Genomic DNA, 23,388 nt, shown 5'->3' with positions numbered 1-23,388 from the left:
TTGAATATTTCTTTTCTTCTTCTTCTTCTTCTTTTTTTTCTTTTTTTAAGATTACTTGCTGACTTTAGACACACAGATGTAAATTGTTCGGTACTGGAAGTCATATTCTTCTACTGTTCCATCGGTGTTCTGCATCAATCATTTTCCCTTTCAACGCTTAACTTTTCTGCCTACCTCTCAGCGTCTCTCCTCCCACAGTGGACTGCAGGACGTTAACTGCACCCAGCAGTCTCCGGTGATCATTCGTCGTCAGCCATGTTGGTGTGACACACTGAGCTGTCAGCAACAGGTTCTCAGACTTTTAATGAGGCCAAAACTCTAACATTTTCAAACGGCGGCCTTTCTTTATGGGATACTAAACTTCAGTGTGTCTTGGAAACCGTCCAGAAGTGGTGGATGATCATTTCAGGTCACTTTTAAGCTCGGAAGTTGGTGTTTTGCCCCCTCTTACTGTGGCAAATGAGGTATGTAAGCGAAACTGCTTATCTAAGCACGAGTGTACGTTTCATATTGTCATTTTAAAAGTTTATGTGGACTATCTTTTAATCGTCCGAGATGTTTTAGCGCAGTTCTGTGGTGTAGTTTTAGTTTGTGGTCCACTTTTAGCGCGAGAGCATGTGGGGTAAAAGGTGATGCTTCTTGAACCGAGCTGGGACGGCAGTTTGGTTAGCTAGCTGGTAGTCATCCTCGCGGACACCCCTAACTGGGTCGTTAATGGATGCGTCCGCAAGGATTCCCAATCCCATTTAGGGGGAAAGTTTGCAAAGGCAGGTTGGCCGGTAAGTCACCTGAATACCTCTCCGTTTAAACTAGTTGAGCAGGTTGCAGACAGGTCTCAATGACTGGTGACAAGTGATCGGGGAATGTAACTCTATCAGTTCATCTACGGACAAACACATAGAGCCTCAAGACAGTGTTATGCTGTTTTTATTGTTCTGTTTTGGACCATTTCAGTCATTCAGAGACAAATTAGAGCACCATTTCCATTCTACCAGTGTTTAACTTGTATTATATTTACTTTTTAATATTAAAACTACAATTTATTTAGGAAAATATGCTACTTTAATATGCCAAACTGTGTTCCATTCCAGAAAATTTTCTTTCTTTCCAAAATCAATAGCTAATAAAAAACTAATTATTAGTCAAAAGTATATTTGAGCCACACGGTTAACTTTTTGCTGTCCAAAATGGTGTTTTGACACACCTAAAGAGTTTTGCAAATCACTGTGCTTCCTCCATTTTTGTCATGTTCTTGCACATGTACAAATCAGTGTGGGTAAACAGAAGTTAAAGAAGGGAGAGGCTGTCCTCGTCTCAAAAGAAAACAATTCTCAGCTCCACAAACTAAACTATTCAATCTGAAGCTATGCCTTCCACTCTCCAGAAGCAAACGTCTGTGTTTTCATAGAGTAAAGACTCCAATTGCCAGTTGCTAGTAAGAAAATAAAAGTAAAACGACGTTCACAGAGAAGCACGATGAACGAGATGAGCTGGGCGAAGATGCAAACAGTCAGAATAAAAACAGGAGTCATAGAGAATTGTGGTGAGAGTTGATGTCATTGGTGTGAGGTCAGTGAGCACAGCAGCGGAAAATCAATCATTTCTTAGAAAGAAGCGTGCTAGTCAGGCAGTGTTGGTTCTGCTAAGAAGGGTAAAAAAAACCCTCTTGTTTTTACCATCTAAATATGAATATTTTGCACTTTTTTAGCCACTATTGCGAATGTAAAATTAGTACCAATTGCAGGAAATCACTTCTTTAGAAAATCAGCATATAGGAAAGTTGGATGGATTTACTGCTGGAAAGTGCTGCTTCTGCAGCTGACCAGGATCGGGGCCAGTTCAACTATTTATCAAACACTTTGCAGTGTTGTGTGTACACTGACTAAAAGACAGAGAGCTGGGCAGCCTTTTAGCACAAAGCAGAAACCAAGCAGGTGAAATGTTATCCTAAAAAAAAAGACATAAAAACAACCTCTTATGGGTTGTAATTTATTCATTCTGTCTGAGGTTCTTGTTGCCCACTAAACAACTTAAGTTTCTATTTAATATTTGATTGAAAGAGTAAAAACTGTTCAAACTGTGATGTTTATCTAGATATTTTGTCTAAATTTGTTTTTAAATGTAAGCATTTATATATTTTTTAGTCTATTTTAATGATAAATCAACATTCAGTAAAGTTGTCCCCTAATTGTAGACCATGGTTGCCTCTGGTCTGTTGAAGTAGTACCCAAATATATGTTATTAAAACAGCTTTTTTTTTATAGTTCTCAGAATTGTGACTTGAAAATTTTCTAAAAAAAAAACGGGAAGAGGTTGAAATTCAAGCTAGCTGTCTCATTTGCCTATCATACATCCACAAATTAAAGATAATCTGAGGATAATGATAGTTGTCAGAAGGAGATTCATGTGCAGAAACAATGATGGTTTTGTTGAGGGATACACGAACAATAGCAATTGTCGTGTTGGGATGCATTGATTCCATGTTTTGTTTATGCAAATTCTACATTTATTGTATGATGTGGGAATAAGACTGGCAGACCAAAAGCGAGCCAAGAGAGGCTGTTTCTGACTCCCTTTTGTTTTATGTGTCCTTGTGTGGACGTGGCTAAATGAAATCCTCGGCAGGTGAGAGCTGCTTCTGTGGAGAAGTGCTGATGGTGGAGAACCTGAACCTCCAGGAATAACACGTCCGACCTTACGACCAGACTTTATGGGATTCTCTGATTTCCTTTGTGCTTCAAATTAAAAGTCAGTTGTTTTCACAAAAAATAATTGACATAACCAGAAAAAAAGGTCTTCGGTCATACTAGCTCTATTGTCATTCTGTCAGATCAAACACAGAACTATAAAATTATAAAATCATATCATATAAAAATAAATATCTGAGCAATACAGTCTGGTTTGGGTGATTTATTTTGGAATATGTGTCATTAGAGCTTGTGAGAGCACATCATTTCTTTCTTTTTTATACGGATCCCAACAGTACATAAGGTTTTTGGTCACAGCTGCCCTCCTCTGCCTTTGCAGTCTAATTTTCTGTTAAAAGTCCTTTGATAAATGACAAAATTTTATGTAATGTGGGGCCCTGGAAGCTGATAATTACCATGAATTTGCATTAGCGAGTTGATCATATTACACATAGGTAGTCTCCTTTGTTCATTTTGTAGGGCAAAGTCTCCTCCTGAGACAGAAAACATACGCCGTTGAGTTTCTGAGAATGGTCGGCATGATTTCAGAAAGAATTTGCATTAGCTTTGCAAAGTCTGCCATTATTGTCGAGCGTTCAGTGGGTTAGGCCCTTCTACCACCAAAAACGACTCACTCCGTCTCAGGGAAGGAAGCAACAGATTGCTTTTCATGGATTCACACATTTTTTGGAGGGTGACATTTTAAAAGGTTACCTTTCCAAAAGTTAAAACTGTATGTGAGTTTATTTATTTATTTATTTATTTATTTACATCCTTTCACCTTTACATGTTTAGCGACACATCCACAAAGTCCCTGCATATGCTCAAATTGTATTTTCTTTGGTTAAAAAGTTTTTTTTCTTGCTCATATTAAGAAAAAAACTCAAATAAATAGAAATTATTGTTAAGTTTGACTTGCAAATTAGATAAAACCAGAAGCTCTTGGAGGGGCAAGAAAGCAGAGATGTGAAGCAGCATATGGCAGGCAGCAGATTAGCTCTCCCTTGCAGCTCGTGTTTGAGAGCATCAGCCAGACCACAACAAACTGTTTGTTCTTCACCCATTTTTTTCTCCCCTAATTTTTACACAACGGTCGGATCACTAGAGAAATCAGATTACCAGTGTTGCTTCCTAATAATCACTCATCAGTCTGCAATATCTGCTCGCCATAATTAGAGGTCAACCTTCAACAGTTGGACATTTCCTCCCAACTTCAAAGCCTTCCCTTGTCTGTAAAACACACAATCTTTTCAAGTCAGCTGACGTTTGACATGGAAATGCTTTGTGTTGCAGTGGGCAGGAAGGACTGACATAAAAGACTGGAATTTCTCTCCTTTTCCTCATTCATCTTTATCATGTGACTCTTTGGTTGATGACAGAAACAGGTGACCAACTCATCTGTGGCCAAATTAGGAGAAAATTTCAGAAACCTTTTAGTCTGGTTTACTTACAAGATGAAATCTCTCAAAAATGAAAACATATTTTTTAAATTATTATTTCCATGTTGTGGAGAGCAACTTATCATTCACGTTAACATCCTGCATCATTGTGCAACTATTGTAGCCTTTGCAATATTTTACTTTTTAAGTTAAGGATTTATCAAGTCATTATTGTGTTTTGGAAAGGCTTAATGCAGCTGATTGTGGTCCTACAAATACGAATAAAATATTTATAAACTAAAATAGCAGGCACATATTTGCTATCTTTAAATTTAATTAAAGTTTCTGGTAAGCGTTTTCCAGGGAATTATTCAATCTCTGGAAAAGGTCATAGTGAAGTCAGAAAACTGTAGAAAATTTATCTTTTTACACTTAATTGAATTTTAAATGGAAATATAAAGAATTAATAAAATGAACAAAGTAAACAAAAGGGTCAATCTGTAAATGAATGTAACCATAATAAACAATTAAATCTTAGGATATATTTAGTTTTGCAATGTTTATGCAATACTAGTCCAACTGCAATTTTTCTGTTCACATGTGCATGACTCAACATGATTGAAAAGACATGTTAAGTCGTGTCATGGTACATGTATCATATTAAGACTATGGCTAATACTCATTGGTTATCATTCATCCTCCAGTACAGAAAATCTGTTAACTCAGAAATAGTTTGATATATCAAAATTTACCTCAAATGTTTTTCTTTTTTTTTAAAGGCAACCTTCTAGTTTATAGTGTTGCTTCATTTAAAAGTTGTTTTTATCTTTTTTTCTTAAATAGTTTAAGTGACAGCAGAAAATATTGCAAAAAATTACACTTTTACATTTGGATGGGCTGCTTTCCTATTAGATAATTCACAAATAGTGAAAAAGAAAGAAAATATTTTCCATTCTTCTAAATAAATTCTACACATTCTTGCATGCAATCCAAGATTATGTGAAGTTAGCATTTAGGAGAAGTTCTGTCATTCCTGATGCAGGAAAACCTGTAATCCTCCATGTTTTGTCCTATATAAAGTTAGTTTTAATGTTCTGATGAGCCTTTTGCAACAACCATACCTTTGGACTACAAGCTTTAGACCACATGTGGACCTTAAATGAGTCTTAAAGGTTGTTTTTTTTGCCAATATTTCTTAACATTTTCTCACGTGTGAGTGCTGACTGATTCCACATGAAGTGAAACCTCTAAAATATTGTATAATTAAACACAACTTTGCTGTGCTTTATAGGTTTTTGTTCCACACATGATTGATTTTGATTCTTTTAATTGTATTTTTGTTTGTCTGTGTTTTAGGAACCATGTGACATTTGTAGTTTATCCGTATTGTTGCTTGTGACCACATGAATTTGTGCTGGAAAAAAGTTTTTTAGATTTGTGTGCGTATAAAATTGTTATGATTTGACCCACACAACTCTGTAAATGTGGGCCCTGTTATTCTACAGAACAAGGCTTTTAAAATGTGTCGTTGACGTTTTGTTTATGGTGATGGACAGTGTTTGCTGTGAAATGAAAGATGAACTTTTAACACTGCAGGTCAAGGAGTTGAATTAGTTGTCAGGACACTACTGGTTTAACTTTGCCGACAGCATTTTACAAAGAAAATCCACAAACGCTGAGGATTTTAAATGAACAGATTGTTAGTTTCGCTTGCGTGGTGTTTGTGGCCTTTATCTATTTCCACTATAGAGTGATTGTGAATTGCAGTGAAAACAGGCTCAGTGATTTGAAAGGTTTGGGAGGTGGCCAGACTCCTCCCCGGGGAGCAAAACAGGAGTAGTCCTGTTTATGACTGCTGACGGACCAGAATTGGTCTCTCTCCGTCTCTCTTTCTCTGTGTTCCCCTCCCTGATTCATTCTCGCCCTGGTTCAGAGACGATACTGTAGCGTCTCAGCTGCAGCAATAACTGATGCCTGCATTGTGACTGCGTGCTTTGCAGATGGCTGTGAGCAGCTGCTGAGGAAACCACCAGGAGTTTGTCCACTTGCAAATATGAATGGTGAGTCCACTGCATTACTTTTGATGCATCATTTTTAGTTTTATAGGGCTTTGTTTGGTATTTTAGTGGCAGGACTAAAGTTACTCCAATTGTTTATTTCTAGGTGGTGCCAGTATGTGGGCAATCTCTCCAGAAGAGAGAGTCAAACATGACCAGAAGTTTGACACTCTCTCGCCCTCAATGGGCTACGTCACAGGTATGCGACTAAACACAAGAAATACCATGACATCACTAATCAACTCCATTACTGTCAAAAGGTGTAGCGCACATGCCTTTGTTCTTATGGATTATCATACTGGTAGCTATGACTAACAAGCACATGTGTCCATATTTAAGTTGCCAGGTAACTGCAGACTTACCCATGAAACCCATTCCAATGGTTTTAAATGTTCTTTTTCATATGTAAGAAAATTAAACTTAAAACAGTGTTTCTGAGTATTTTTTTATTCAAGTTCCAGACGAAACAGTACAGCTGGATGGCTCCGATATTGCTCGATATGTTACTCTGCTAATGTTAGCTAATGTTAGGGGCTGTAAGCTAGCCAGAGAGTGTGTAAACAGAAGGATGTCGGGAAGCAGGGTAAGACTTACTTCGTGCCAACAGTCCCGCCTACAACCCGGAGGCAAATTTTTGATGAACTCCTGCTACTCTGCAAAGAACTATGGCCTAGAAAACAACTTTCCTAATTGTTTTTTTGTTTGTTTCTCTGTAGGAGAACAGGCTAGGAAGTTCTTCCTCCAGTCGGGTCTGCCAGCTCAAGTTTTGGCTGAGATTTGGTGAGAACATTTTGATTTTTAAGGTGACTCTGTGAAAGGGTCACTGTGCTCAGATAAAACTCAGATTTTATTTTATATTCATTTTATCCTTTGTTTTATTTTTTTTTCCTCAATCCTGTTTTTCCTGTGACTTGCAGGGGCCTGGCTGATTTGAATAAAGATGGCAAAATGGACAGATTGGAGTTTTCCATCGCTATGAAGCTCATAAAGCTGAAACTTCAGGGGACACCACTACCATCAACACTACCAGTCATCATGAAGCAGTCCCCAGTTTCTATTCCCGGCCTTAATAACCACAACCCTGCCTATGGTATGTTGTAATTGACACTATTGAAAAATTCACTGTGGAGTAAATGAGCTTAGTTTGGATGCAACATTTAACACACATTCTTTAAAAACATTGTTCAGATCTTCTTGGCAAACATGGGTGAAACAGTCATCAACTCATTTTAATTTTGGTTTACTGTCATAGGTATGAGTCAGATGACCATGATAAACGGTCCCATATTAACTCCCATCTCCATGTCGAATCCCGGACTCTCCCCAATGACTGGCCTCACTCCTATGGTGGCCAATGTTGGGAGCAGTCCACTTCTGAATGGTACCATTCTTCAACCAATCGGATCGTTGACTACTGGTACGTGTGACTGTCATGTCAATCTATTTGATACCAACCTGTTAAAATGTCTGTGTCTCTACTCTGAAAGGAAAAGCAACTAAGATGTTGAGGAGACTGAAACCTACAGAGCAGTGGGAAAAAAAGTTGTTTTAGCTACATTTATTAAAAAATTGGCAAATTCTGTCAGATGAAGTGGTTATTTTGGTTTCAAAGTTAATTTTATCTTTGTTGCTGAGGTTGCCGATCTGCTTCTCAAGCCTGTCTAACCACCTCTCCTCTAATTCTGCACTGTCACTGTGCAGCTGGTATGGTGATTTGCTTATATTCATGCTTAAGAGACTCCACAACTAATCTGCTAATACAATTTACATAGATTTATTTGATTGTCTGCTGATCCTAATGTACATTGAATCATAACCTGGCAATTTTTTTTAGCTCACTTTGTTTATCATATGCCTTAAAATTTCAGGCTTTGGCATTCTTATTTCAAAATGTTCTTGTTTAAGGCATTGGGCATCCATTGTCAAAGAAAAAAACATTTTGAAGGTTAAAAATGAGAAAGCTTCCATTTAAATTGAGTTTTAAAGATAGAAATTGCAAACTTCTTTGTAGATTGTACAGTTGTAAGTAAACAAATTAATTTAAATTTAGTGAGTTCTGTTGGCGTTATGCCACTCGAGAAAGAACGAACAACTATATATGAACCGAAAGTTGCTGGGGGGCCGTTTTTTTTTTTTTTTTTAGTTGAAAATCTTTTATAAAAGGTATAACATTTCCACTGTGCTTTTTTTTAAGAGTTGTCTTACATAATCCTTGTAAAAAGAGTCCTGCAGTTGAAAGTTGAATGTAGAATATATATATATATATATACACACTCACTCACCACTTTCCTAATAATTTAGTCAATCTGACAATTTCCGATCTTGTTTTATCCAATACAAACTCTTGTAATGTGGGGCCTCTTCAGGCCTTCTTTATATATAGGAAATTTAAAACCAATACTATGATTTATTATGACTGTCATTAAACATTTTACTAAAAATTAGAGACCCTAAAAGACGATGCAGACTGGATGATTTGTAACTGTATCTTGTGTGTAATTCAGGCCTACCAATGTCTGGTTCCCCTTTTGTTTCTCCACTTGGAGTTTCTTCAACTGCTGCTGGTACAACCAAAACCTCCTCCCTGCTGGACCTGGCATCTAGCAGGTAAAATATTAACGCAGAACTTCTGAAGCAGAAACAGATGATGTCTTATTACCTGCTGACTGGTTTGGTTTAACCTGTTTTCAGCTCTTCATCATCATCTCCACTGATGATGTCCCCCATGTCTACTGTTCCCAGCGACTGGGCTGTCCCACATGCCTCTCGACTAAAGTACAGACAGCAGTTCAACATGTTGGATAAGCAAATGAATGGATTTCTCTCTGGTACGAAAACCCTGCACGGACAGGGAACAGATCACACAAAACACAGCATTGTGTGGCACGCAGGCGTGGATGTCGTCACAGATTTCATTATAGTCCACTCCCACTTCTGTGTGTTGGTTCATAAAGCCTGGCACACAGGCCTCAGTGAAGTCAAAGCAAGAGGTGGCTTTATTGGTGGGTGTGTTCAGATTTGGGGAGGTTCCTCGGCACACAGAGTCAGGCTTGTATCTGCCTTCTTGTTCTGCGGCCTTGATGGGCCTGTTTTCCTCCAGAAAAAAGCAAAATAAATGGCTAAAGCACCGCTTACACATGCGTCTCACTCATTCGTTACAGCTATACTTGGTTATTCATAGACTACCGTCACATGGCTTTTTTAGTCTTAAATTTAAGAGAGCACACTTTTTTTTGATGGGATTATGCTACACATTTTATTCTCATTATTTTATTTATATATGTCCTCATCATGAGAAAAATGCCTTAAAAGAACTTGTTAAAAACACCAATAACATGATTTTCATTGGTGTGACTCCTCAGCAGTCTTGTTTTTGCACTGGTCTGCTGTCTGGCTACACTTATCTAAGATCAGTTAGAAATATCTTGCAGTGATGCGTGAGACTGTTTGTATCACCTCATTTTTCTTTAAGTTCACTTATCCAGACCATCCACATAATCACCCTTCATGTCTTTCTTCCTCCATCTACACATCTGTCTACACAGCTCAGTCATCTGTCATTTGTATTTCCAGGTCTGCAGGTGAGGACCGCCATGGCAACCACAATGCTATCACAGACACAGTTGGCCTCCATCTGGTAAGAATTTTGTATGTTTGTATTATTATTGCTTTAAACTTGTGGTCAAAAGGAATTTTCAGGTGTAGTTAAATTATATTTATGATTTCATGGCAGCCAATGTATTGGTATTTTTAAGTATTTTTGAATTTGTATTAATAAAACCCAATTGCAAAATGCTATTTATTTTAAAGCACAGCGTTCCCTTGTTATATCGCAGTTCACCTTTTGTGGTCTCGGCATCGTCCATATTTTTTTCTGCACAATTTTGCATTCTTCTTTTTGGTTTTCTTTTAACGTTGCATTGTGCTCTGTCCCGGTTGTCTGTTGATCTTGTCAATCAATCTCTTGCGTGCCATGTCTTCTCTACAGAGACGTATCATGTGCTGATAGACAAAGTTACATAAGTCTTCATCACTTTTAGATCTTGGTTTTCATTTTATAGTACTGGCATTAGTTTTCTTTGAAGGTTTGAACTTTGAGAGTTTAAATAAGAATAAAAAAAATATGAAAATGTTCATATCTATCTGAGAAAAGTGTATTTATTAAGTGTTCAGTGAGGGGTTTTTTTAGCATTAATTTTACGTCGCAGATTTCAGCTATCATGGGATATTTATGGATCCTCTGCAATAAACTGGGGAACTCTGTATTGCAAGAAATTCCTGGCTGTTTTTAGCTCTACATCCCAGTTGCCAAATTAATCTTTACTACATATTTTAGGAGAGGAATGTTTACTGATACATTCCATTTTTTAAGAATAATTTTTAAACTCATTATAGCAGTTGCTGTGAATTTATACAATTCCATTTAAGATGAATTACAGAGAATAAACTTATTCAAACCAAGAGAGCAGCTTTTATTAATCCATACAGTTTTGCATATTTATGTAGATTTTTGTCATTTAAATCAAAATCCTAATTTTAAAAAAGGAAGAAAGGCTAGTTTTGACTTAATTAAATATTTTAACTTTTTTCCCTAGATTGATGTTTTTTTAAACTGCTTCATAGAATCTTGGGACAACGGACTTTATTCTAAGTGATGAAATAAACTATATTGAATAAAAATGAAACAAAGTCCATGTTTGGTGTCATGAAAAAGAATGCAAAATATTCTTCATTTGCAGGAATTTATCAGATGTGGATAAGGATGGTAATCTGAAAGCGGAAGAGTTCATTCTGGCAATGCATCTCGTGGACCTGGCAAAGAGTGGGCAGCCACTGCCTCTGACACTACCTCCTGAGCTGGTACCGCCCTCACATAGGTATGTGGACTCTTAAAAAAAAGTTACCTTTCACAATAAAAGAGCCCATAAAAGAGCATTCAGGAGATGAATATGTACACTTGCTTGTTTTACTGGCATGCTGGAATTTGTGTTCTGATAAGTTAGTTTCCATTTGCTTTGCAGAAGCACAGTAAACGGCTCCAGCTCCTCCCCATATTCATCTTTAACCGAAGATCTGGACCTGGAGCCTCCACAGAAAACCAAAGTCAACTGTTAGTTCCTCTTCTTAGTTAAGATTGGTTGATAATTTTGTTTTGAAGTTTGGATCAAACTCTTAACTTCTAGAGCAAAATTATTATTTAAAGTGTTAATAATAAAATGACGGCACTGTAACTTTTTTTCGTTTTCTTATAGTGTCATTTGAGGATAAGTTTAAGGCCAATCTGGAGCGAGGGAACGCTGAGCTGGAGAAAAGACGACTGGCTCTCCTGGAGGCAGAAAGGAGAGAGAAGGAGCGGCGTGCTCAGAAGGAGAAGGAGGAGCAGGAGAGAAGGGAGCGGGAGGCCCGGGAGGCTGAGGAGAGGAGGAAAAAAGAGGAGGAGTTGAGGTTGGAGCGCCAGAGGGAACTGGAGAGACAGAGGGAAGAAGAGAGACAAAGGGAAATAGAGAGAAAAGAGGTGAAGCCCACATGTTGGGGTATTACTGTAATGCACATCACACACTCGTTTAGCATCAGTACTCTCTCCTGTGAGACATGCATGTCGGGAGTACACAAATGTGCACTACTGCTACCTTCGTTCGTTCCAGGCTGCTCAACGAGAACTTGAGCGTCAGAGAAAAGAGGAGCTTGAGAAGAGGAGGCGGAGTGAGCTGCAGAAGAAGAAGGAACAGGAGCAGAACGAGATTGTCAAGCTAAGGGCTAAAAAGAGGAGTCTGGAGATGGAGTTGGAGGCGGTGGTGAGTGTTGTTTCCAAGTTTTCTGATCCTCAAAATAAATTCCCCTCTTACTCTTCCAGTGTCTCTGTGCTCCAGGGTAACAAACACCGTCAGATCTCAGATCGGCTTCGAGACATTCGGAACAAGAAGAAGCTACAGAAGACCGAGCTGGATCTAACCAATCAAAGGAAAGAAACATGCCAACAGGACATTAGCAGTCTACAAAAACAAATCGAGGTCTGCATTTTTGAGTCGTTGTTTCTGTGTTATTCAAGTCCTCCTGTTTTGCTATGTGCTGACAGGATTTTGATCAACCAATAATAGTTTTGACTAACTTATCTGTTGACTTTTGCCCTCTGAATGTGTTTTCTCATGTGATATTCCCTAAAGATGGATCTTTTTTTTTCCATTTCCTGTTTGTCAGGAGTTTCAGAGGAAACTGTCTCAGCTGACCCCGGAGCAGAAGAGGCTGTCAGAGAAACTGAAAAACATGGCTCTCAATAACTTGCCTGGTTAGTAAGAAGGGAATGACTCACTCTAATAATTGATCTTCTATTTAGTTTCAATGCAAAAAAAATAAAAATAAATAAAAATTCAGAATTTGATTTGACAAAAACAAAATTATTGCATACAGAAAAAATATTGAACATTAAATAAGTATTAAATTTAAGGTGTTTTTTCAAAAAACAAATGCAGAATATCCCCAGTTTTCTCATTTTGAACTTTAATGGTGCACCATCTTTTTTTTTAGTGTCATCCATAGCCACAATGAAAGTGACTGCTGCAGAGAGAAAAGGGACCTGTTTGAAACTGCGGGAGCAACTGGAAGCTCTGGAGAAAGAGAGTTCCACGAGACTAGCAGAGATAGAGCGCTACAACAAAGATATGCAGGTATTCATTAACGCTCCTGACTTTTTTTTTTGTAATTAAACATTTCAACTTGTAATAAAAAGAAGACAAAAAACAATTTTTTATCATATATAACATTAAAGAAATGTTATATATGATAAACTATTAGATCTAAATGTGGATTGTGTTTGTATTTATTTAAGCTTCTTGGTGTTTTGTCTTTAAGCATGTTGCAGAAAGATTCATATTCACAAGGTTAAACTGTAATTTTCATTGTTTAAGAATCCTGAGATTTTTGCAGAAAAGAGTAAAATGTAACTATTTAAGTTAAAAATGTATTTGTCTCTTTGTGTGCATATATATGTCAAAAATAGGTTGTTTTTTCATAAATGTGGTTATTTCTTGAGGTTTAAGTGCAATATTTAACTAATAATGCTGCGAGAGATTATAAATGTCTCTTTTCTTTATAAGCTTTTGTTTTTCCCTACCGTATTTTATCATCTTTATGTAGAACATTTGAGTTTGAACTCCAGTTCTGTATTTCCACTACAGCATTCTGATTTTTGTCAACCTCTTTTTTTAACTCCTTACTTTCTTAACATTTTTCTAACCACTAATTTAAATTATTTTTTTTTACTTCAAACTTAATTACCTCTTTTTTTCCTTTTTAAAACTTTCTGGCCTCTCTTACTTTTCCTCTCTTTGCCCTCCACCATTGTACCTTGTGTCCCATACTCTACAGAATGTGGGCGCTGAAGACTCGATGGTTCAGGCCGTCTTATGTCTGCTGGCCTGCCTCCGTAACCTCTTCTACCTACTAAAGGTTTTCCCTTTAGGTCCCTTAGTTTTCCTTTTTTCTGTCTCATCTCCCAATTTTTCTTTAAAGCAGTCTACAGTTTTACATCTTCTAAGTTCTATGTGTATATTTTTAAATCTCTCATAATTTGCTTTATTTATTCCTCAAAGGCACTTAAAATTATTTTAGTTTGTAAACATGTTCTTTTTTATGTTTATCAGGACTTAAGAGAAAGCCAGAGGAAGCAAGAGGCAGCACTCGATAATCTGCGGAGAATCAAAGAGGAGAAACAGCGTGAACTGAAGAGGAAGCAACAGGAAGAAGAGAGGAAACGCCAGGAAGAGGAAATAAAGCGGAGGGAGGAGGAAGAAAGACAAAAGTACAGTGCTTCATCATTTTTAGAAATTTCATGATACCTGAGGAGAAAAATCAAAGAAAAAAATATTTTTAGTGTTGTTCCTGTTGTTTTGGTTATGTCTCTTAATTTTTACTTTCTGTTTGCAGGCGTATTCTAATAGAAAAGGAGCGCCAGCGGCAGGAGAAGCTGAGGAGAGATGAAGAAGAGCGTCAGAGGAAGCTTCGTGAAGAAAGAGAGGCCAAACAGAGAGAGGAAGAGGAGAAAGAAAGACAAGCTCTCGTCCAGGCTGCTAAGGAACAGGCTGAACGACAACTCAAAGCAAAGGAAGAGGCTGAGCGGAGGAAAAGAGAAGAGGAAGAGAGAAGGAGAAGAGAGGAGGAGGAACGTCTGCGGGCAGAGGAGAGACGCCGGCAGGAGGAGGAGAGGAAGAGGTTAGAGGAAGAAAGAAGGCAATTGGAGGAAGAAAGGAGGAAATTGGAGGAGGAGAGGAGACAAGAAGAGAGGAGAAGAAAAGAAGAGGAGGAAAGGAGAAGGAAAGCAGAGGAGGAGCGGCACAGGAGGGAAGAGGAGAGGAAGAGGTTTGAGGAAGAAGAGCGCCGAAGAGAAAAGGAAGAGGAGGAAAGGAGGAGACAGAGGGCAGCTGAAGCAGCTCTCCGAGATGCTGATCTTAGAAGAAAGCGAGAAGAGGAAGACAAAAAGAGAAAACAAGAGGAGGAGAGAAGGAAGGAGGAGGACGACAGGAAAAAGCGAGAGGAAGAGAAGAGAAGAATACAGCAACAGGAGGAAGAAAGAAAGAGGCGGGAGGAGGACAGGATAAGGGCAGATGAGGAGAGGAAGAGAAAGGAAGAGGAAGAGCAAAAGAGGAAAGCGGAGGAGAAGAGAAAGAAGGAAGAGGAAGCTTCTCGTCAGCAGCAAGGAAATGGGGGGAAGATGGACATTCAGGAAAAGCTGACGGCTCTTCTGAGGGGGCTGGAGGAGAGGAAGGGTAAGAGACAAACAAAACCAGACTTTTCCAACTTTTCCGTACATGTCAGCACCTCCTCTGTTGTAGCTACGCTGACTTAAGCTTTATAGATTCATCGTCCTGTTGTGTATTTCCTGTTCAGGTGGACAGCCGAAGGCCACACAACACAGGAAGTCCGCTGCGCTCACGTCCTTCAAAGCACTCTACCCATTCACTCCTCGAAACAACGAGGAGCTCAGCCTCAACGAAGGAGACATCATAGAGGTAAAAGAGGGTCAAGATAACTCCCTCACCCTCTCATTTGGCTTAGTCCTTCTTCCAAATCCGTCCAAATCATGATCTCTTCCTGCCCAAACATTTCCGTCTCCTTGTTAGGTTGATGAGACGACAGAGAGGGAGGAAGGCTGGCTGTACGGCAGCAGGCAGGGACAGATGGGCTGGTTCCCAGAGAGCTATGTGGAGAGAGTGGGTCCATCCACCGCAGCTGAAAACTCTGCTGCCGCTCCTTCTAAAACGCCCCTCCAAGCACAGCTCTCCATCGCCTCGAAGTCTGCCTTCACACCAACACACTCTCTAGGCTCTGCACCTTCTGAGACACACGGACAGGTGAGATCCTCATTTTGAATAAACTGTTCCCTTGCTATATCGCAGTTCACCTTTTGTTGTTTTGCGTTTTTTTTTTTTTTTTACTATGTTTTAGGTCCTGATTGGTTGTTGATCTTGCCAATCAATCTCTTCTGTGTCATGTCTTCTGTAGAGAGACACCCCTAGTGCAGTTAGAATCAGATTTACTTCAAATTCTAAGATGGATTTTTCTATGAAGATTCACATCACCAGTGTACTAATATTTCAAACGTCACTTCATACCAGGCAACAGTAAACCTGCTGGCTCAGGCCCTGTGCTCATGGACCGCGAAAACAGACAACCATCTGAACTTCAACAAGGACGACGTGATTCACGTTCTGGAGCAGCAGGAGAACTGGTGGCTGGGCGAGCTGAACGGTGATCGGGGCTGGTTCCCCAAGACATACGTGTCGGTGCTGGGAGAAGACGAGAGTTCAGAGTGAGTACACTGCTTCCGTAGCACGAAGGGAGTGGCTTTGTTGAGATAAAAACACACAAGTAGGGGAAAAGTTCATCGGCCATCACGCAGAGAGATGTAAATACCCAGAACGCAGATGTGTGAAAACAAGAGACCCAGTAGCAGGAATTGATATTTAGATTTAAAGCAGATTCTTTTTTTTGACAAAAAAAATGCATCATAGATCCCAAACAGCACACGTCTACATTCATGTGATCAAAGGATATACAGCACTCCAATGAAAATTGTGTTGTTTTTTTTTTTTTTGATGTTTTTAACATATTATTGTTCTCATGATGGAGGACATGTATGAAATAATTTAAGATTAAAACTGCATTTCTGAGTATTTCTTTATTCAAATCTTGCTGAATCAGATGAAAACACTCGGTCTGAAAAAGCTCGGTTTTGTGATGCAGCCACTGGCATGGGCAGGAGAAGTCTTCCCTCTCCGCTACAGTTCTGATGCATCCACTTGCAAACAAATAGATCCATGAACGTCTTGATTTTCCTCGTCTGAGCTGCCATCTTTAGAACTGAAGCTCTGATATTGTTCGCTAATGTTAGCTTGGACTTGTGAGGTGCTATAAGCTAGCTGGAGAGAGTGTAAACAAAGGGCTGATGGGAAATTAGCTGAGGCTAACTTCTGCCCTCAACTCAGAGGCTAAAGACCTTCTGCTGCTCTGCAGAAAATATGTCTTAAAAAAGACATTTTGATTTCTGCTAAAAACTGTAAAATTAAAATGAAAAGACCACTGAGAACGATTTTACAATTGCTAAAAAAAAATAATGCGGGATTGTAACTTTAAATTGATGTCGGTTTCATGCCTTTGTTCATGCAAATTAGTTTTCTTGGTCTGTGACTCCGACAGGCATCACAGAGGAGACTAAAAACAGTCTGCTGGGATATGTCGTTTTCAGCTGAAGCCGGTTTAGCAAGTTTGACCTCTTGATAGTGTGTCTCTAACTAGCTCCTCCCTCAAGGCTGTGGACATCTATCACATTTGACCACACCCACTGCTGCTGCTTTGCTGTAATGCGAAGAATAATACAATAAAAGTTGTAGTATTAATTCTCCGTGTGTTAGAGTAGCTGTCCCCAGAGGTCATATTGATATGTGTGTTTTCACTTTTCAAAGCAAATGAGCCTTTTGATGAAAGTGCATTGCAGTGTTCTGCCTTATTAGTAATCTGAATCCTGTGTTTTAAATATGGTGCAAAAGGCACAGACTGGGTCATATTGTGTCATATTGGGTCATAAGTGTACCAGACAACATTTTATAGTCCAATTTAACAGTCTACTGAATGTTAGAGATACTTGGAGGTTAACCATTTTTACAGTGTTGAACTCTGAGAGCGGAGCTCCAGCTGTCACCTGCTTCACTACTGCACAGCCTGTGTTTACTTTATTCTGAAAGCAGTTGCAAAACATTTCACACCTTGATTCATGTGAACGCAACAGCTCAGCATTTTAGCCGGGCAGGTAAATAAGCTGCTGCCTCAAACAACAACAAAGGTGAGGGGCAGGGATGGGTCTGAGGTGTGTGAATGTCAGAACAGAGCCCCCTATCCCAAACCAGTGAGTTAAAAAAGAGACTTTTTCAGAAAACACAAAGGGAAGTTCAGTTTTTTTATTTTTTTATTTATTTATTTTTTACATTTTTTGGATTCTCAAGCACTCTGTGACTCGGATAAGAATCTGTACCTGCATGTGTCTGTGGAGCTTGTCCTGACTTCCTTCTTTGGAAAAGCAAAAGTCAACCGGACTTATAAAGTAGCTTGTCCTATTTTAATGCTTATATTTTGAATTCATAGTTTTGATTAATTTATACCTCGCCAAAGTTAATTCTAGAATTAAAAACATTTATATTCTACTATTAAAACAGCATATTTGGCTAAACACAAATATTTAAATCAATGATCAGTCTAAGATTTTATTTTAGGAAAGGGAAACGGATATAAACAAAGACTCTAAAACAGGTCGGTCGTCTCCTGCAGTATTTTGACAAATAGAATGTCAGAACAGACCGTAACACATCGGAGCGCTTTAGATGTTTTTACCTGGAGCGACTCAATACTTGTTAGGTTAAAGTTTGAAGGTTTAATTCCTCCAATTATCAGATACTTCTGTAACTTCTGTAAAGACAAAGATGGTTGGTTCTGGTGATGCTGTTGTGCCTCCTCATGACAAAACACTGATTGTTGAGGTGGTGTCCACCTGAAGACTCCAGTGACCTTCTTGTACTCGTACACCACAACAGTTGTGCGTTATTTTAGAATGTGGAGTGTTTAGTGGGCAACTTCAGGTCTCAGAGGCTGGTGTGTCGACATGTTTCACATGTCCTTGCTGTAATTACAGCTGATCACCTGGATCAGGTATGTCAGGCCAATTAGAACGTGTCAGGGTATGTTGGCAAACAAGCAGGAATGCTTCCCTCAGTGCCCACCCCTGGTGTGGGGCATACATTGTTGGATAGAAAATTGTTAACAAAAGTCTCCACAGATGAATAAAGTCTTTATTTGAATTCAATCTCTGGGTCAGAATGTCATTTCAAGTGTCTACTAGGTCTCTAGCAAACTAGTTGTCCTCGATTTTTATTTATTCACTTATTCTTGGTACATTTTGTTGTATTTTACAAAAAAGAAAGTAACTCTCTCCATTTGACCCGTTTCCCGAGGGATCCATGAACTAATAGCCACACGGGAGCCATTTGTTGATGTAACGCTTTGGTGATAACGTTAGCGGTTCATTGGTGTATGAAGGAACAGTTAGTTTGATCTGAAGTGAATTAGTGAAAATATGTGATGATGCAGCAAACACGTGTGGAATTCCTCGTGTTTCTGGTCATGAGATTTTTGGATTAGATTAGAGTGAGCGACCTTTATAGGTCCAGCTTTTTTTCTTCAGCCTTTTGATCATTGACAAATATTTTTTTCAGATCCTTTTTTTCAACATTTTTTTATTTTAATCTTTTATTTTTCTCTTAGCACCATTTATCATCTTTTTTTTAAAGAGATCACAGGGATTTTGTGCTCAGGTTTAGAGCAAAAACGTCCCTACTTGGTCTATAATCAGCAGATTTTCATGGATGTTTTGAATGTAAACAGGGCCGTTGTGTATTAAATCAAATGAAACTGCCTAACAAATGGGTTGAATTTGAGCCTGAGGTGGAAGGTTTGTGATTTACTTGTTGATCGAGTGCAACTTCCAGTATTCATGAGCTTTAGAGGCAACCAGGCCAATGAGACTGCAGGTTTTGAGAAGGATCTTCGTCTCCACTTCCTGATAACATAGTTTGCAGCTATTTGACTTTCGAATGCCAAGCATTTTCTAAAAGAAATGATAAACAGACTGAGTGTAATGTTGAGTTTTATCGCTGTGATCTGAGCGGCTAGATGGCTGTGAGGAGGTGAAATGTCTGAACCCATCTGTCTGTTTGTGTTCACAACAGGAAGAGCTCCCATACTGATGCTTTAGACTCTGGAGATGGTCTTCAGCTGGAAGGTAAACAGCTAAAATAATCAATCTAAATGAAATCACTCACATTTTTTATTGTATTGATAAATTTGACAGATTTCATTTTTTTATTTTTTGTTTTAAAATTGAATATGTCATGTGATGGTGCAACTCGTCCTTCTGGTCTCTGCAGTCTGACTTCTCTATCAGTGAAGTTTGACTTTTGTCATTGCACCAATGTTTCTGTCTTGTTTTTGTGCGCTCTGCTCCCAGAGTATGTGGCGCTGTATACATACGAGTCCCCGCAGGCTGGTGACCTGACCTTCACAGACGGGGACGTGATCTTGGTGAGCAAGAGGGAGGGAGAATGGTGGAGCGGCTCGACGGGAGACCGCACCGGCCTCTTTCCCCACAACTACGTCAAGCCCAAAGAGGCCGATGTAAGGACGTGCACACACACACACATTAAACAGTCTTTTTACATCTAATGTGATTGTACTGCTGCAGGAAATATGAACAAGACTTCCTGAATTTACTACTTTTCAATTATTTTGCTCCTTTAAAATTACTACCACTACTTAATTAGTAATATTCATTTTGTATATTATCCTTTTTTATTCCACAGACATCAAGCACAACTGGAAAGAAAAAGCAAGGTTAGTTTTATTTTAAGGATTCCATTTATAATTAAACAAATGTTTTTTATATTATTTTTTTTTTCTATTTGACCATTAACATTTCTGGGATGATTATATAAGCTGGAGCCACTGCCTAGCATATTTTATTGTTGCAAAAGTTCTAATGTGTTAAGTCTCTAAATTCATCCTAAACTCTTTCTGAATTATTTCCATGAGAACAAGATTTCTCAACTGTAAATAACTTTTTGCATGAACTTTGTGGGTCTAAAACCTTTTTTTTTTACTTATTTATTTTGTTTACATTATTATAAGGTTTTAGCATTTGTTTTAACACTTAAAACAAATCACGAAATGACCAGTTTTATCCAAATTACAGTTAAGTTTATTATCATACTTGCAAGTTGTGACTCACAAAAGTCTTCTCTGCCAAATTAAATTATGTAGTTTGTGTTTTTTTTCATTCATTGTAGTCCATATTTAAGCCCCATTTATGCATCTGCTGTTTTAGTAAAAAGGCTGTTTATTTGTTTGTGTGTAGAGGTTGCCCAGGTGATCAAAGCCCAATCCCCTGCTGTCCCTGAGCAGCTGAACCTGGAAGTGGGCCAGCTCATCCTCATTCTCCACAAGAACACGTCTGGCTGGTGGCTCGGAGAACTTCAGGTTGATGCTGCTGAACTCATTCACTTCGTTTAGTGGCGGGGAGCAAGCCAAAATTTGTGCACAATAAATAGATCTAGTGTTTGCTAAAAATGAATAATAATTAAGTAACAGGAAAGATCTTCTATATATTTTTAAGTGAGAGTGATAACAAGTGAAAAATGACTTAAGTTTAAAGTTGAGACCTAAAAATGTGATTTATATTGTTATTTTTAGTTTAAAATATGAAATAAAAAAAGAATACCCCTTTTGTGAGTATTTCTGACAAACACATACAGACATTTGGGACATCAATCACAAATTGATTGTTTAAATGACAAAATATGGAAGGAATAAATATTCTTACCAAAAATAAAACTTTTTTCTAGCTATCCTTTTCTCTCTCTTTGGTGAAAAATGTTTTTTTTTCAACATTCATGTTAGTCAGTAAAAACAAATGTTATTTTTCTGTATTTGTTTCACCACTTTAACCTTAATCTAATCAATATTCCTCAAGACAATTTGAATCCTAACTTTTGTTAAGACTTTTGTCATTTATGTTATTCCCATCACTAACTATTAATGCTTCTTATTTAGCTTTTTATTACCTAATAAAAAGCAATTTTTTGTCACTTCAAGTAGTCCTTAAAATTAAAATACATCTTGTGTCTGAGAAATACACAGACTCTCCTTTGATTCACAAAACACATGAATTTTTATTTTAGGTTACTTTTAGGTTCACTTTCTGGTTGCTGCTCGTCTGAATCTTGTTTTGTGACTGCAGGCTCGTGGGAAGAAACGTCGGAAAGGATGGTTCCACTCCAGTAATGTTAAAGTACTGAGTTCCAACAGCGGCAAATCCACACCAGCACCCCAGCCAGGTATAACAAGCCCCTCCCCATAACAATCAGATGGTCAAAATCCCAGCATGGATCATAACACGGCGTGTCTGTTTCAGTCTGCCAGGTGATTGCCATCTATGACTACAAAGCCGCCAACAAGGACGAGATGAGCTTCTCTAAAGGACAGCTGATCAACGTTTTGGACAAGAATGATCCTGATTGGTGGAAAGGAGAAGTAGACGGGGTCACTGGCCTGTTCCCTACCAATTACGTTAAGATGACTCTGGACAATGAGCCCAGCCAGCACTGTGAGTGAATCATCACAACATGTAACACGGACCCTGCACATGCTTGTGCCAGACTTTCTTGTTTTGCTTTAAATGTTTAGATGAAGTAATCAAAACTTTTTGTTCGTCTTTCTAACCTGGCTGCTACTTCATTTTTCACACGTAGAAACTGTTATCTCAGACTATTTAACTCTCTGTTTAGTAGTTTTTTTCTTTACCTTTTCTTTCATTCTTCTGCTTTTTTCTTTCTTCTTCTAGGGTGGTAAAAAGACTCTTCCTTCCTCTCCTCCTCCCCTCTCAACCAGGCCTCAGAGACCCACTATCCCACTCTGCTCTGATGCTGTGGAGTATCTGGACTCTCTGCTCTCTAACCTCTTCCTCTCCACTAATGTTATTTTAGGGGATAGGTGGAAATTAATAAAGAGGGAAGTTTCGTTTTCTGATTGCAATATTTGGTGGATGAAAGAAACTCGGTGCCTCTGTTCTGATTCTTTGAAATGCTAAATTCTCTGTGCCTCTTTTTTTTTTGGTCTTGTTTGGACTTTGAACAAAGGAAAAGTGCATGAAGCAGAGCGATAGTGGGTTTCTCTGTGGCTTGTCTCTTTTCTACTCTTCATTTTTCAATTCAGAGCACTTTTTTTTTTATTGTTTTGGATTTCATAGTCATCATATTCTTGTAGCTCTGTCTGTATGGAGCCAAATAGTTCAAGCATTACTTTTAGTTAAAAATAAATTCTTTAGTTTTTAATCAAAAAAGAATCAAAAGTTCACATGGTTTTTCCAGATATAATCTACTACATTTGAGTTTAGTTAATCCTAATGAATTATGGAGACAGAGCTTGAAAATAGTGAAAGCAGAAACTGTTAGGTTAGAAACCTGCAGTTTCTATGAAAAAAATCCAATTTAATTAACCTTTGTTTGACTTTTTTATTTTTGTGGTGAATAACTGAGGCATTAATGGCTAAAATCTCAAAGTCAAGCTTTAAAAGCCAAAGTAAAATGTTGTCATCTCACACAGTGGTGCAATGTTTTTCATTTTTTTACTAATAAGTGCTCCCTTTAGTCACAAAATGTGACCCCAACTGTTTGTCCTGCACTTTTAAATCATCACTGGGTTTGTGTCAAACGCTATCCAGTCGTGTTCCATTCAGCAGCATAGAAAGTCTTGAAGCGAGCAGTCCTTCATTGGACTTTAGCCTTGTTTTCATGGGTGGTAATGAAATCAGGTTGTTGCACTTTATCTTTTGTGATTGCTTTGGTCTTTATGGTCATTTTTGTGCTGCTGCAATGAATGATTTTGATTATGGGGGTAATGTAGGTGAGTGTTTGTTGGCAAAAATATATGATTAAGTGGAGAAATAACAGCAGGGATATTCTGTATTGTTACATTCCACAAGGATAAAAGAGGCAAATGAAGCCTGAAACTTCAGAAATGATTATTATTTTCCTTCAAACATCTGGGTACACGTTTGGTCTGTCGCTTACAGATGAGGAGTTTTGTTTGGCACAGAAGCGGAGGCAGTGAACACTGATGACTTAACACATATGTGCTGAAAGATAGTGTAACTGTTTTTGTTGTACTCAA

At 38.3% G+C, this 23,388-nt stretch overlaps 1 protein-coding gene across 1 annotated transcript in view; it reads left to right on the top strand.

Annotated features, from left to right (window-relative positions):
- The first annotated feature begins 119 nt into the window (after positions 1–119).
- itsn2b (intersectin 2b) overlaps positions 120–23,388 on the top strand; it is a 31,257-nt gene continuing 7,988 nt past the window's right edge. Inside the window, exons 1-27 of the mRNA XM_024295270.2 lie at positions 120–464; positions 6,067–6,126; positions 6,230–6,322; positions 6,840–6,903; positions 7,041–7,213; positions 7,376–7,540; positions 8,628–8,730; positions 8,815–8,951; positions 9,697–9,760; positions 10,863–11,000; positions 11,145–11,233; positions 11,376–11,638; positions 11,769–11,918; positions 11,994–12,134; positions 12,322–12,409; positions 12,649–12,788; positions 13,764–13,921; positions 14,047–14,885; positions 15,007–15,128; positions 15,240–15,470; positions 15,735–15,928; positions 19,395–19,447; positions 19,673–19,839; positions 20,025–20,055; positions 20,576–20,697; positions 21,458–21,554; positions 21,632–21,823. Coding sequence (XP_024151038.1) covers positions 6,120–6,126; positions 6,230–6,322; positions 6,840–6,903; positions 7,041–7,213; positions 7,376–7,540; positions 8,628–8,730; positions 8,815–8,951; positions 9,697–9,760; positions 10,863–11,000; positions 11,145–11,233; positions 11,376–11,638; positions 11,769–11,918; positions 11,994–12,134; positions 12,322–12,409; positions 12,649–12,788; positions 13,764–13,921; positions 14,047–14,885; positions 15,007–15,128; positions 15,240–15,470; positions 15,735–15,928; positions 19,395–19,447; positions 19,673–19,839; positions 20,025–20,055; positions 20,576–20,697; positions 21,458–21,554; positions 21,632–21,823 — 4,021 coding nt within the window. The 5' untranslated portion in view covers positions 120–464; positions 6,067–6,119. The remainder of the gene's footprint in view (positions 465–6,066; positions 6,127–6,229; positions 6,323–6,839; positions 6,904–7,040; positions 7,214–7,375; positions 7,541–8,627; positions 8,731–8,814; positions 8,952–9,696; positions 9,761–10,862; positions 11,001–11,144; positions 11,234–11,375; positions 11,639–11,768; positions 11,919–11,993; positions 12,135–12,321; positions 12,410–12,648; positions 12,789–13,763; positions 13,922–14,046; positions 14,886–15,006; positions 15,129–15,239; positions 15,471–15,734; positions 15,929–19,394; positions 19,448–19,672; positions 19,840–20,024; positions 20,056–20,575; positions 20,698–21,457; positions 21,555–21,631; positions 21,824–23,388) is intronic.

Source organism: Oryzias melastigma, linkage group LG3, assembly GCF_002922805.2.
Source record: "Oryzias melastigma strain HK-1 linkage group LG3, ASM292280v2, whole genome shotgun sequence".
NCBI lineage: Eukaryota > Metazoa > Chordata > Actinopteri > Beloniformes > Adrianichthyidae > Oryzias > Oryzias melastigma.
Note: the sequence above shows the minus strand (reverse complement) of the source record. Positions and strands in the feature narration are given on the sequence as shown.